Raw genomic sequence first — 14656 nt, forward strand, 5'->3', positions numbered from 1 at the left:
ACATGTCTGGCGATGACTCTGCAGCCTGATTTGGTGGGAAACCACCCCTGGCTTGGCCCTTCCCGTTCCCCAGCCCAGGCTGGGTCCTCTGGGTCCCTCATCTCTGGTACACGAATTCCCTTCTTGAAATCTGCTCCCAGAGAACCTGCCTGAGAAGGCTGGCCACAGGGGCCATGCTGAGAGGCAGACTCTCAGATGGGACTGAGCTGGGCCTCACACTGGCCGATAAACGCGGACCCTTTGCTGGTGGCATGTGGAGTGGAAGGGGGTGGGTACAGGAGGAGGGGTGTGCTCTGGCGTGGGGACGGGCGGGGAAGGAGTCGCACGGCCCGTGGGTTGCTGGCCATCGCTGGGCACTGGGGACGCATGAGTGAGTGACAGGCTCAGGTCCGCCCGTTCGCAGCCTGGGGCACGGTGTGCGCAGACGCCCAGCCCCAGGCCCGAGCTGCACCCTCGACAGGCTCACACTGTGAGAGCCGCAGGCCTTCGGAGCGGCTGGACCAGGCGCGGGAGCTTCCCACGTCCAAGCCGCGGCCTGGCTGGCAACCGGGAAGGGGGGAGCCGCAGTCACCCCGATGCGCCTGCAGACAGGCGGGGGTGTGACCGTGCAGATGCCGCAAAGACAGGACTTGTCGCCCAGGACCCACGTCCACCTCCCCTCTGAGCTTCAGAGCAGCAACCAGCAAAGGCAGCATGGCCGCCGGCTCCGGGGAGGCGCTGGCTAAGGAGTGTCCCGTCCCCCCAGCACCAGGGGTCCAGCTCCCGGGAGAGACCCCTGGAGTGGGCTCCCATTCACCTCTTCCCACTCAGAGGAGGTGAGGGGCTCAGGCAGGAAGTGAGGGGGTCAGAGGAGGAAGTGAGGGGCTTGGACAGGAAGTGAGGGCCTCAGAGGAGGACGTGGGACTTGAGAGCTGGAGACGGGGCTGGGCCAGGGCAGGCGGCGGGAAGGCACCGGGACTTCGGGATGGCCGCGTGCAGGGCTCTCCGGGCGCCCGCGTGCGGGGGGCCCGGCAGGACGCTGAGGTGCAGAGGGCCCCGCGCCCGGCACTCACGGACTGGGCGCTGTCCCTGCTGCTGTCCCGCGACCTGCTCTTGGCCAGCCGCTTCTTCTTCTTGTGCAGGGGCCTCGACTCCAGGATCATCTCCTCCAGCTCGAAGGTGGGGTCGCAGTGCAGGCGGCCTTTCTGTGGGGGCAGGGCGCTGAGCTCACCCCACCCCGGGGTTCCGCCGGCGCCGCCCGGGCCGCCCCGCTGCCCGCGAGCTTACGTTGGGCACGAAGCCGGGCTCCACCTTCTTCTCGCCCAGGTGGTCCCACAGCACGCCGGCCAGCGACGGGGCCGCCCGCATGTCCTGCAGGCTGGAGACGCGGTGCTCGGGGCTCACGGCGAGCAGCTGGAACGAGGCCCGCGTCAGAGGCCGCCGCGCCGCGCGGCACTCGGCACTCAGGGCCTCAGGGCTCTGGCGCCGAAGGGTGGCGGCGGTTTCAGGCCAGTGACTGGGTCAGTGCAGTGACAGCCACGGGACAACGTGGCCTGAGGGGACAGGCCAAGCCCCCGGAGCCCAGGGCGGCACAGGGCCCCGCCTGGGTCTGTGGGGACGCGCTGCCGAGATTCGCCAGCAGGTGGCAGCCTCGGCCTGGCTCACCGCAGGATGGTGACAGGCCAGTGACTGTCACAGCCGGCATGAGGCCGCAGGGCTCTGAGTGTGGCCGGCGGGACAGCGGCTGGGCCTCACACACCGCAGGCCCGGTCTGCGGCTTCCCCAGGCGTGGGCTTGGCACACATCACCCCCACTCACCACGAGGGTCTCTGGGGGCCAGGCGCCACCGCGTGACCCTCCGGCACAGGGAAACCGGGTGCCGAGGCTTCCTGGGGGCCGGGAGGAGCCTCCAGCTGCCTGGCCACAGCTCAGGGTGGAGGGTCTCCGGGCAGGGGCAGGGGCAGGGACTGCCCAGGGGGATCCCGTGGGCCTGGCATCAGGGCTGTGTGTGTCCAGGGAGTCCTCCCACACCCGCTCGGGACGCAGTGGGTGGGTTCAAAGTGCGGCTCTCCTCGGGGCAGCTGCGTGGGCCCTGGGGGAGCGGCCCCGCGGGAGGCTCGCCGGTGGCAGCGGCTCGGCCCCACGTCCCTGCCGGGCGGCGCGAGCCCGGCTGCTGCAGACGCGCGGGCCCCGGGAGGTGCAGGGGCGTCCGGGGTCTCCCCCACTTGCTCCTAGGGGGTGGCCCAGCCGTTGGCAGCGGGCCCTGGCTGCACGCTCCCCACAGAGGAGCAAGGGGCACGGGGTCAAGGCACAGCACAGCCCCTGCCGGCCACACGCACCCTCCCCCGGCACACAGGGCAGACGTCGCGCCTCAGTGTGGGCACCTGGGAGACTGTGACGGCCAGTGTCCCAGAACCGGGCCATGGGGCTTAAACGGAGGGACGGCCCAGGTGGTCCAGCCCACTGCCGGTGCCCAGACTGGCCTGGCTGCTACAGGCCGGCCGGCCAGCCCGCAGGCTGCTGGCCACTGCCACTGAGCACGGACACCGCCCGCCAGCCGCCCTCGGGACAGGAGGCCGGGCCCAGCCTGCGCTCCCGGGGCCTCACCTTCCGAAGCAGGGCCACCATGTCCTTGGACCAGGAGGGGACGTACTGGACGCTTGCAGTGCTGAACAGCTGCACCAGGGACTCCACGGCGTTGCCCGAGTGGATGTCGTAGGGCCTCTGGACGGGGGCGGGGAGTGCTGTCCCTGTGTCCGCCGCGTGTCCAGCGCACCCTCCCGCCCCGCTCGGGACCTGACGGGCGGGTTCAGAGGGCCCCTCACCCCCAGGGGCTAGGAGGGTGAGCCCTGGAGGGCCGGAGGGCCACCTCCTCAGGGACGGGGTCCTGGGGGCGGCTAAGGACAGGGTGCCCTGGGAGGCGCCCATGAGGGGCAGGAGGGCAGCTCAAGGCCCAGGCTGCAAGCAGCACCAGGTCGCACGCGGGAACTGCGGGCAGCTCCCGCCCGCCTGCCCCCTAGGCCGGCACACAGCCCCGCCCCCCCGGAGAAACCCCAGTGACCCCTCCCACTGGCCTCAGGCCTCACACGGCCACCCAGACTCAAGGCTGAAAGCCCCGTCCTGGACAAGGAGAATGGAGCCACCCCTGAGCCCCTGGGGCACAGCCACACCCCTCCCTGGGGTCTGGGGGCCAAGCGGCTACATACCCAGCCACGCAGCAGCTCGTAGGCCATCACCCCCACCGACCACCAGTCCACCTCGAAAGAGTAGCCGGTCCCCCCATTGACGAAAGACTGGAAGATCTCCGGAGCTTTCCAGAAAGGAGAGGGGCACCGAGCGTCCCCACGTGTGCCCCAGAGCTGGGCCGGCGAGCCACCCTCCCCGTGCCCCCTCCCCGCTGACCGCCCAGAGCCGTCTCAGCATGGCCGTCTCTGCATGGCCGGCAGCCGCACGGGTCACGCGGTCTTCCCGTGGGTCAAGCACAGCTGTTCCTATCACCCACACTGTGCCCCCGGGGCGGGGACCTGGCCCCAGCGGCCACGGGGAGCGGGAGCCGGTGGCTGGCCGGGCCTGCGCCGGGCGGGGGCCGCACTCACCCATGTAGGGCTTGGTTCCGGCCAGCGCCGTGGCCCTCTCCCCGTCCTTGATGATGGTGGCGATGTTGAAGTCGGTCAGGTGCGCGTGCCCTGGGAGGGGAGAGGACACGGTGTCCGGGGACAGGGCCGCGCCCTCCGGGCCTGGCTCGCCTGCATCCGCCCCCCTCCGCCTCCCACCGCCTCCCGCCGCCTCCCTCCGCGCTCACCTTGCTCGTCCAGCAGGATGTTGTCGGGCTTCACGTCTCTGGAGAAGGGGCAGGAAGCGGGGAGACGGTCACAACCCTTCCCGTCCCCGCCCAAGTGGGGCTGCGGCTCCTCTAAGGGCCCCCGCCCAGGCAGAGGTGCGAGGTGGGCCCCGGGGAGACGCGAGAGCGCACGGCCCCCACCCCCACCCCCGGCCGCGATGTGCGGACAGCGGGGTGAGGCCACCCCAGCTTCTGAGACCAGAGGCGGCAGGGAGATGCCGGCAGTGGACACGGGCGGGCAGAGCCCCGAGCCGGACGCCCGGCCGCACGCGGTGGGCGCCGGGGCTGTGCCAGGCCTCACGGCGCGCGACTCGCAGGCACCCGTAGGAGTTCGGTGCCCGAGCCTGACCGGGGGACGCGACCGGAGCCCCGCGGAGTGAAACCGCGCACGTCTGGCCTGCCGCCCTCGGTACCGCATGTCATTGTTTGTTTTTCTCTGAACGCAGCGTCGTTTCCCTAACTGCATCTCCTTTAAGCTAAAGTTAACATCGTCTGAATTCCCCAGGGCCATGACGGATCTCTGCTAGGTGGCGGCAGGGGTCCTGCAGTTACACAGACCGGGCGAAGGGCCCCCCAATGTGGCCAGGCCCTGGGGTCCCCAAGAGCCGATGGCTCTCTGCGCTCAGCCCAGCTGGGACAGGACCCGCCCCGGTGGCCGTCAGACATACAGCTGCTGGGCGGGCCCAGGCGCTGCACCCGGAGGCAGGTCCGCGGGCGAGGCCGCGGTAGGGCGCTCAGGAGCCAGCCCAGCAGGGCCCTGGTGAGGGTCATCGCCCCGCAGGTGGTGCGGCACAGGCCAGGCCCCGGCCCGGGCCAGGCCCCGCCCCGCCCCGCCCGCGGAGGCCCCGCCCCGCTGCTGCGCACCTGTGGATGATGTGCTGGCTGCGCAGGTAGTCGAGCGCCAGCGCCAGCTCGCAGATGTACAGCCGCACCGTGTCCTCGGAGAACTGCACGTTCTGCTGCAGGTGGTAGCGCAGGTCCCCGCCCAGCAGCAGGTCCACGACCATGAACATGTCCTCCTCGTCCTGGAAGGAGTACCTGGGGGCACCGGGGTGGGGGGACTGGCACACGCACCGCCGGGGAGCCCGAGCTGCAGCTCCCGCCACCCCCAACAACCCCTGGCAGGGCCGCGCCGGAGGGTTTAGGGGCACTTGAATGGCAGTTGTCCCAGGATGCTGAAAACGGGGCCACAGCCATGACAGCTCCGGGGCCGGACAGCCCCTCTGCCTTCCTGGAGACCAGACGGCCTACAGGGCCGTGGGCCGCAGTGAGCCAGGCTCGCAGGCACGTGCGGCGGGGGGCGAGGGGCCTGAGGCCCGCGGCCCTCCCCTCACCCTCCTTCCTCCTGGCCTGGGCCGCGCAGGGCTCCGCCAGCCCCTGGGGACGCTGCAGTCTGGTCAGCCTCCCTGTCGCCACACAGCCACCTGGCGGGGGAGAGCCGTGCTCCTCCCTCCCCCGGCACCACTGAGCAGGGCTGAGCGAACCCGCTGGGGGTGGTGTGGCTGCCGTCCACTTTGACGTCCCTCCTGCACCTGCGCTGACCCCCGGGGAAAGTAGTTGGGGGGGGGTCTGGCTCTGAGGGAGTTCCCTGAAAGACCTGCCAGAACACGCTGAACTCCCAGGCTCTGGCTGGCTGCCTTGTGCTAATAGACTCTCAGGCTACATTCGGGGGATGTTCCAATCTTTCTGGGGCTCACGGCCAGGGCCCGAGTGCGTTTAGCAGGGGCCTCTCCAGCTGCTGTGGGCGCCCATGCCCGCCGAGGGCCCCGGGAGGCACTGCGGTCTGCGAGCCTGGGGCCCCACGGGGAGGGCGCTGAGGGATGCGCTGCCGAGGAGGGCGGGCACGGCCCGGGCAGCCTGCAGGTCCCACGCCCCCTGGGGCTGGTCTCAGTGCCCCTGCTGTGGCGGACACGCAGTCAGACCCCCAGATTCTCCCTGGGGCCTCCTCTCTGCGGGACCCAGACCTCCTCGTTAACTGGGGAGGCGGGGAGGCGCTGAGGGCATGCGCATGGCCCCTGACACGGGCCCTGGGGTGGGTGGGCGGGGTCAGGAGGCAGGGCCGGGGGCGGGGCCAGGGGCGGGGCGGGGCGGAGTCAGGGAGCGGGCCGACGGCGGCTCACCAGAGGTTGACCAGGAACACGTGCTCGATCTCCTGCAGGATCTCCAGCTCCCGGAACACGTGGCGCACGGCGTCGCGCTCGATGCACTGCTGCTTGTTCATGTACTTCATGGCGTACATCTTCTCCGTATCGCGCTTCTGCACGATGCACACCTGGGGGAGCGGGGCGCGCTGTGGCACAGCTGCTGCCGGCGCGGCTGCGAAGCGGCTCAGGGCGGTCTGGGCGGGACGCGCGCCCTGGGCACAGGCGCCCTCCAAGCGCACAGTGGGCAGGGCGGGGGTTCTGCAGGCCGGTGCTGGTGCCCACACCCCTCACCAGCCCTGACAGGGGGCCTCACTGTCCTCAACCCCAGCACACTGTCCCGGGGGGCTCAGAGCAGCAGGTGGCTTGGAGGGTGGTGGCGGATGAGTGACAGGACCCCTCAGCCAGAGCCCGGCACCCAGGAAGCCCCCATGAATGACAGCTGCCATCCGGACGTCCCGCCCCTCCCGACGGCAGGGTCCCCGCACAGCTGTCCCACCCCTCACGCACTGAACCACAGTGTCACTCGGCCATGCTGACAGCGCTGGCACGTCACTCCCTGCCCGGCAGAGGGGACCAGGCGAGGAGCGGCCGAAGCAGCCCAGGACCAGGAGACGCGCGGGAAGGAAATTCGATCAGGATTGGGGGCAAAGACCTCCAGGGGGAACCAGGATCAGTGCACAAAACAGTAGGCTGCACAGCCAGCACCGCGTCCCCCTCCAAGTCACGGCGAGGCCTCCCCAGGACACGCCCCAGAGCCATCTCCGAGGTCCCCGCAGCCCTCGGCCTCCCGGTCTTCAAGGACCAGGAGCAGGGGGACCTGGACGCAGCTGGAAGAGTCTGGGCCTCCAGACCCCAGGTGCCTCGTCCACAGGCAGGCCCGGAACTGGCCAGACGTCCCAGCAGGCGCCATGTCCCCAGTCAGACACGCGGGGTCCAACCCCCTGGCGACACCCGTGTGCCCTCGGCTCAGGGGCCGTCCTGGGAAATGGAGGGACTCGTCCCGGAGATGTTCACCACAGTGTCATTTATGCCAAGACTTCAAACACCTGAGCACCCAGCAGCCTCGGGGCACGCGCCTACGAGCTCGATGAACGAGCTCACGGCCACGAACACTCAACGTCGAGTGACGATTTCCGTGGTGCCAAGCGGAGGGGCCACGGTGCGCTATTTAACGTAAACAAGGTAGCGATGACACACCCCACGTGGGCATGCACAGCCTGGAAGAAAGCGTGGGGGCAAAGTGTTGGGGTGCAGGGTGCAGTGGCACCCCCTCTTCGCTTTGATTGGAATGTCACATTTAAAAATGGTGTGAGTGGAGTCGTGTGACCAGGCAGATTACAGACAGCAGGTTGACTTTATGGGGCCGGTGCGCACAAAGCCCCTTGCAACACCGCCTGGTGCCAGCCTCAGAGGTGAAGACAGACGGTCACCTCCTGTCAGGCCTGGGATTCTCGGGTTATCTCGGGGACCTTGAGAAGAGAGGTACCACAGGCACGGTCTGGGGACAGGTTGCGGACTTGGCTTCTTAGCCTCCAGAGGCTTTCAGTGTCGAGTCTGAAATTCCCAGCGAGAGTTCCAGGCCGGCGACCGCGGACCAGTCTCCGTCCTCGCTGCACTCGAGTGGCGTGCGGCCACCTTCGGAGACCAATCTGCTTTGCAAATGGACGTGACTGACTTTAATTACCTTTAACGAAAACGGGGCTCTCGTGGGGGGGACGTCCGTGTGTCCGTGGGAGCTGCCGCACAGCCCCGCGGGGTGCCAGGTGTGCCCGCCTCCTGTTGGCGACCGGCCCTGCCGCTCGGTGCCGGTCAGCCCTCCGCGTCCTCAGGCTTCCTCCCACCCTCTGACTGGGCATCCCCGGGGACGAAACTGCCCTTTTCCGCAAACTCCACCAACGGGAGCTGGACGGTTAACGCGAACTTCAGTCACGTCCGGGCACCGCTCATGCCTGCCGTGGCGAGCGCCCCTCAGAGGGCTCACCGGAGCACCCGGGGCCGCCGGCGGCACTGCCCAGACCCAAGCCAGGAAGGCGGCACAGTCGCCGCAGCCCGTCCTTCCTGCGCCGTCCAAAGATGCCGGAGAGCGACATCCAGAAGGCTTCCCAAACCGCCGCCCTCTGGCGACCGGGCTTCTTAGCCTCCTTTGCTTTCTCTTTGTTTCCATGGAAATGCCTCTCATGTAACACATGAAGGCAGGAAGCAGGCCCTCACGTGGAAGATGTCCCCATGCCAGGAGGCAGCGGCAAGGGGGAAGCCGGGGCCCCGGGGCCCGGCGGCCGCGGTGCGAGTGGCCCGCCTCCCCGTGGCGCCCCACGGGCCCTTCCGGCTCCTCTCCCGGTTCAGCACGAAACGTTTCGGTTTCGCCCTTTCTCTGGGGCTTTATTTCCTCGCAAGGGCCGACACGTGCGATATATTCAATAACTGTGCTTTTCTCCTGGTCATCCGCCTTCCGCCAACTGAATTTCCAGGCCCAGCTGAACACCCTGTGGGAGGAACGGTGGAAGTCCGCCCACCCCGGCCCGCGGGGGGGGGGGGGGGGGGGGGGGGCCGGCCGGCCGGCCCCGGAGCTCGGACTGCTGGCCTCCGGAATCGAGAGACCGAATGTCCGTTGTTTGAAGCCTCTGTGACGTGGACATCAAGGCAGAGGAACCAGCGTCCACCTCTGCGGGGCCTTGGCTCACGGCGACCCCCGTCTGTAGATATCGCAGGGCAGCGACCAGGAGGTGAGACCGGCCGAGCGAACACAAGGGCGAGCTGGACCGGAGGCCGCGCCCTGGGCGCCCGGAGCCGGCTCGCAGAGGTGGCCGTGCCTCCTGCCCTTTGCTCCCGCCGCGCTCCAAGCCCCCGAAGGCCTGGGCCGAGAGGCCCTCGCGCTTGTGAGCTTGGCCCACAGCCCCTCCGACGCCTGTGTCACAAGCCCGCGGGGCGGGAAGCGCACCCACGGCCCCGCCAACAGCCCAGGGGGCAGAGGGGCGCGCCCAGCAGCGAGCCTGCCGCCCAGCCCACCCGCCTCACCTTGCCGAAGCTGCCCTTCCCGATGGCACGCAGGATCTGGAAGTGGTCAAAGTTCACTGCAGAGAGAACAGAGGGTGCCGGGTGAGGCGACAGGCAGGCCACCGCCCCCGGCCCCCAGCTCACGCCACCCCCAGGGCCCCTGCTGGGGCAGGAGCCCGGCCTCTGCCACGTCGCCCGGGCCGGGGGCTGACCCCAGGCTTCTGAGTGAAGCAGGGGACCTGAGTCAAGGCCGAGAGGCGGGTCCTGGGGCCTGCATCCCCCTCTGCTGGGCTCGTTGTGGGGCGGGGCAGGCCCACCCACAGACAGGACAGGACACCCCCCAGCCCCAGTGAAGGCTGCCCCCCGACTGACGAAGACCTGGAAATAGGAGGAGGTCCCGGCTCTCGGGTGGCCCAAGGCCGGGAGGCAGGCCCCCTCCGGCTGTGTCTCCGGGTGTTGCTTTTTACAATGGCGCCAGGGGGCCGCTCCTAAAGCAGACGGGCGGACGGGATGGAGACAAGGGAGCCCGGGTACGAGCCGGGGTCCCGAGCTGAGGCCAGCCAGTTCGCCGCGTGCCTCAGCGTGACCTCTGGGGCTGCGTGCACCTCCCCCATGCTCCACACGTCGGCAATCGCAGGGTAGGCGAGAAGGAAGGGGTCCGACCCGCACAGCCCTGACGTCCACGGGACGTGGGCCTGTGGCTTCTGGCCGCCCCGAGGAGACGGCGCCCGCGGCCCGCTGGCTGCTCGCCCCAGGCCCCTCCGGCTCAGATAAATATTTTAAAACCGGTAGTTTAAGAACATTTATTCTTCAAGGAAGGCTTTGACTTCACAGAGTCGGGAGCACAGAGCTGCTGTGAAAATAGGTCATCTCGATGCAGCTGACCGCCGCACAGAGGTGAGTTTGAGTTCTGCGTCCCCAGGGCAGGGCTCGTGTGGAGGGCCGCCTCGCGCACGGAGTGGGCCCCCGCCGTGGGCCCGACGCAGGAGGTGCTGGGGGTCCCCAGAGGAAAGGGATCGGGGACTTCTTTGGGCGTTCAGCATTGTCAGTACACCTCTGCTGGACTGAGGAGCCCAGAGGGAGCACCCCTAGAGGGAAGGGAGGGACCCTGCTGCCCCTCCCCCACACGCACTCCCAGGACCTCTCCTGAGCCAGAGGGAGCACCCTATTGGGGGGTGGTCCAGGGAGGGAAGAAAGATGCTTTCGCAGGCACATGCCCTGGACCTTATCCTCACCCCGAAGCCGACCAGATGTTAAGGGGTGCATATGTGTTTCCTATCTCACGGTCATCATCCGGGCGGATGGTGGGTGCGGACGGCTGCTGACCTTATTGTCGGTGATGGGAGAGGTCGAGAAACCACCCGGCTAGCCGAGGCAGCGTGTTCTGACTCCTTTTCTTTGCGAACGACATCGAACTCTTAGATTTATGAGTCCCAGGCCATCCGCCATCTGTGTTTTATTTATACTCAGCCTAGTTTCGAAAAAGGACCGAGGCCATGCTGCGTCTCTGTGACCCGTCCCTGCGGCAGGCCCCACCTGGGAGGGCCGGGCTGGCGGCCGCCGCCCCCGCGAGCCCCCCAGAAGGCGTTTTAGAGGGTTGCAGACGTAAGCGCCAAAGTTAGAATAAAACCTCCTGGAAGAAAAGGGTGTGTGTTTGCAGCCTAGAGACAGGCGAAGGTGTCTCAGGTGTAATGCCAGAACACCAACCGTAAACAAATTTGGTAAAGCAAAAAAAATTGTTTGCGTCATTGAAACTAAAGAGTGTCTGCTCTTTAAAAGTCACTATGAAGGAAGAGAAACGCCAAACCCAGGAGATGCATTGGGGGTACCTGTGCCCACTGAGGCAGGCAGACCACACAAAGAACTCCTGCAACTCAACAATAAAGTGACAACCCATCACAAACAGTGAAGACTTGGTCAGGCGCAGCTATACAAAAGGCCCGTGAGCTCGTGAAAAGATGCTCGTCGGTCACCAGGGAGATGAGCCACCATGATCCCCGCCGGAGAGGCAGCCATGCCTAGGTGACAGCACCAAGTGTCGGCAGGGATGGGGACAACATGGCCCTGGACATTGCTGGTGGGAACGGGACGCGTGTGTCACTTTGGAAAACTCCGGCAGTTTCTTAAAAAGTTGAGCGTGCACTCACTGTGTCACGAGAATCCCCTCCAAGATGCCCACCCGAGGGAACGTCCACGCAGGACTGTTCCTGGGACCTTCCTCCTCAGAGCCACCGCCTGGAAACCACCCCAACACCCCTCGGTGGACGGGGACCGCGTCACGCGCACGCGACAGAATCCCACGCAGCAATTTTCTTCGACGAAAGGACAAACTACCGAAACTACACGAGGAGCACGAATGTTAAAAACACTGCGTTGAAGGAAAGGAAGGAGTTTCAAGAGCACGTACCCCGTAATTCCATTTCCATGAGTTCACGGACAGCAGGAAGTAACCGCGGCCGGGCAGACGGCACGGTGTGTGCCTCGCGGGTGAGGCCGGCCGCCTCGAACGGCGCACGGGGCCTCGGCTGCCCGTGTGGGACGTCCGGTGGAGCTCATCAAGCCGCACGCTCAGACCCGCGCATTGTGCTGTGAGCACACTCAATAAACACGCATAAAGTGCGTACTAGGGATATTCTGCAGAGGGGGAGTTCGAGGAATCCGATCTACTACATTGCGGGACGAGACGTTCGCCATCTGATTGCAGAAAACTGCAGCTCAGAGAGGTTAAGGGACCTGCCCAGGGTCACAGAGCTGACGGGTCATCAGCATGGGGGCACAGGCAGAGCTGTGAGCAGAGGCTGGGCCATGGTGGGGAAGTCGGCGGGACTCGCTTTCAGGGAACAGTGGCACCAGGCTCAGGCAGCAAGGGGTGCCGAGGAGCACATCACATGAGTCTCATGGCCTATGAGCTGGCCTGGCAGGGGACGGTATGGGAGGGGGCCGCCACGGAGGAGGGACCAGCAGGCTTTGCAGCCAGCCCTGGGGCCTGGGCTGAGGCAGGGAAGAGGCTGTGGGGACAGGCCAGCAGGAGCCGAGGCCGCAGTCTCTGCCACCCACCACTGCACGCAGAACTGGAGCAGCGAGTGGGCAGCGAGGCCACAGGGCTGGGGACGGCGGTGCTGGGGGCCCTCCCCCACCCTTTCACAGCGGAGTGATCACTGTGAGGACAGTTAGCCTCGGAGAGGAGCGGGGAGGGGTTCCGAGACCGCTCTGTCCGCAGCCACCCGAGCCAGCTCATGCCCCCAGCTCAGCCTTGGGACCGGCCTGGGTCAGCGCAGAACCACTGTCCCCTGTGCACCCAGCCCCAGCGACGGCACCCACAGACTGTCACACACTCAGGACCCCTGGCCCCGGGCCCCACCCACCGCCAGGCTTCTCTGGTCAATGACCGGTATGTGCCCTGGGCTCCATTTGGGCAGAGAGAATGGGCCCCACCACAGGACCCCCCATCCAGAAGCAGGGTGTTGCGTGCAGGCACTAGTCTCCTTTTTGTTCCTACAAAACCTGGCCAGAATGGGAGTTTACACAGCACAGAATTGTTTTATTCTGGAGGCCAACAGTACACTTCAGCTCACCCTTGTGTGTGCATGTGCACATGTGTATGTGTGTGCATGCATGTGTGTGCATGCATTGTGTGATCACATGCATGTGCATGTGTGGATGTGTGTGCATAAGTGTGTGTGCACATGCACATGTGCATGTGTCGGTGTGCCTTGTGTGAGCATATGCGCGTGTGTATTCGCGCGCACATGTGTGAGCATGTGTGCACATGTGCCCATGTGTATGCATGTGCATAAGTGCATGCATGTGTGCGTGTGTGTATGCGTGCACTGTGCACCGTGCGTACATGTGGGTGCATGTCTATGTGTGTGCACATTGCTTGAGTGCATGTGTGCACATGTGTGGATGTGCACGAACACATGCATGTGCATTTGTGCATTCATGTGTATGCACGTGCACATGTGTGCATGTGTTGCACGGGTGTGTGCGTGTTGCGTGCACATGCATGTACATGCATGTGTGGGTGTGTATGTGAGCATGTGCACATGTGTGCATGTGTGTGTGTGTGTGTGTGTGTGTGGTGCGTGTGCAGTGATGAGGCCCGAGGGTCCCGCACACCGTCTCTCCAGCAGGCCCATCGACTGCCCGGCGCCGGGCCTGACAGACAGTCCTGCCGGAGCCTGCATGCTCAGCGGGAGCCTGGCAATCTCGAGCTGTGGGAAGAGGTGCAGCCTGCAGGCTCTGCTGGCTGAGCCAGCTCGTCCCCGGGGGTGGGTGAACTCAGGCGGTCCTGGGAGTTGCCGTGGGGGTGGGGGTGCTTGGGAAAGGCAGCGGAGTCGAGCGTGGGGCCTCGCAGCCACTTACCACCCCCGCCACCCTGCTAACAGCCTCCGCCTCCCAGTGCAGGATGGCTGCCCGGCCGGCCTCCGGCTGGCTGTTCCATTGATTTGTCCCCAGAGGCACGAAGGCCACTTTCCAGAGCTGACAAGAGTGCACAGTGTTTCTCCCACGTGTCTGCTTATAAATCGAGAGCTGCTAGACCCCAGGCTGTCACCACACACTCCACTGGGAGCGCCCGCCGCCTCGCCATGCAGAGTGGGGTGGCCCGGGCCCCACACGCCCCAGGCGCTCATCACCGCTGATGTCCTGCATGCTGGTTGGAGCCTCCGGGACCAGTGACTGCCCTCTCCGGCTCTTGCAGGAGTCGGCGGGAGACCTGACAGCGTGTCCTCTGTCTGCTAGAGGCCACACCCGAGCAGCCTGAGGCCGGGAGCAGAGATGCTGGCCCTGTGGGCGCTCCGGAGGTCTGGCTCTCAGCGGGTGCCTGGCAGATCCGGGCTGACCGTGGTGCCGTGAGGACACCTGGGGGTGCAGCACAGTCTCCTGCAGCGCCGTGCCAGGTCCTCGGCACCCAGTGCAGGCTTGTGAGCGAGTGACAGGCACGTGGCAGGCGGAGGGCTGGTCCACGTGGGGAGGGCTCCGCTCGCCTGGGAGCAGCTGACGATGGCCTTGACCCCTGACACACTCCGTGTCACCGGGGGCAGCGAGCCACGGACCCCGCGCTGCCTTTGGATAAACAGAAGCCAGCGCTGCTCAGGGAAACCTGATATTTTAAATTCCACCTCACGGTGAGTGCATGGTTTTATCTCAGACCTTTTCTTTGAAAAGAGATTTGCATATGTTTTTGATGGAAAGTCAATATTTAAAGATTAATAAGCCACACGGTTGTTTGCTTTGCAGGAAATGCGTGTTGACAAAGCCTTTCACCAGGCTGGGGAGGCCGCACCTCCAGCTGACATTTACCCGAGGCTTGGGAGTCTAGTGGCGCCTGGTGACAGAGCCATCCTGTCCCCTGCCCCTCTCCAAGACGGGAGGCTCGCCCAGTGCTCTGGCCTCGATCCCTCAGGCACCGTCCTGTCTGCCACACAAACCTGGCCAGGTGCAAAGAGGAGCAGGACGGCCCCAGCCCGGGGCCACCTGCAGACCTGGACCAGCAGGCGGGCTGCCCTGCCCCAGGGGTGCTGGCCGGGGCCGAGTCTGCAGGGCACACCCACACGTGAAGGGGAGGTAGCTGCACCCAGAGGAAGGCAAACCAGAGATGACACCCACGACACCCACGCACGCACAGTCCTTCAAGCTGGGTGTGGGGTGCCGACCCCACAGGGGGCAGGTGAGCGAGGCGGGCGGGAAAGGGCCC

At 66.4% G+C, this 14656-nt stretch overlaps 1 protein-coding gene across 1 annotated transcript in view; it reads right to left on the reverse strand.

The window, feature by feature from the left end:
• The window catches only part of STK32C (serine/threonine kinase 32C), a 39667-nt gene that overhangs the window by 2132 nt on the left and 22879 nt on the right, over window positions 1–14656 (reverse strand). Inside the window, exons 2-10 of the mRNA XM_016157544.2 lie at window positions 8980–9035; window positions 5941–6092; window positions 4685–4858; window positions 3782–3819; window positions 3576–3665; window positions 3186–3289; window positions 2587–2703; window positions 1267–1392; window positions 1053–1184 (exon numbers count right to left, since the gene is read on the reverse strand). Of these exons, the coding sequence (XP_016013030.2) occupies window positions 1053–1184; window positions 1267–1392; window positions 2587–2703; window positions 3186–3289; window positions 3576–3665; window positions 3782–3819; window positions 4685–4858; window positions 5941–6092; window positions 8980–9035 (989 nt within the window). The remainder of the gene's footprint in view (window positions 1–1052; window positions 1185–1266; window positions 1393–2586; window positions 2704–3185; window positions 3290–3575; window positions 3666–3781; window positions 3820–4684; window positions 4859–5940; window positions 6093–8979; window positions 9036–14656) is intronic.

Source organism: Rousettus aegyptiacus, unplaced genomic scaffold, assembly GCF_014176215.1.
Source record: "Rousettus aegyptiacus isolate mRouAeg1 unplaced genomic scaffold, mRouAeg1.p scaffold_m13_p_6, whole genome shotgun sequence".
In the NCBI taxonomy this organism is placed as follows: Eukaryota; Metazoa; Chordata; class Mammalia; order Chiroptera; family Pteropodidae; genus Rousettus; species Rousettus aegyptiacus.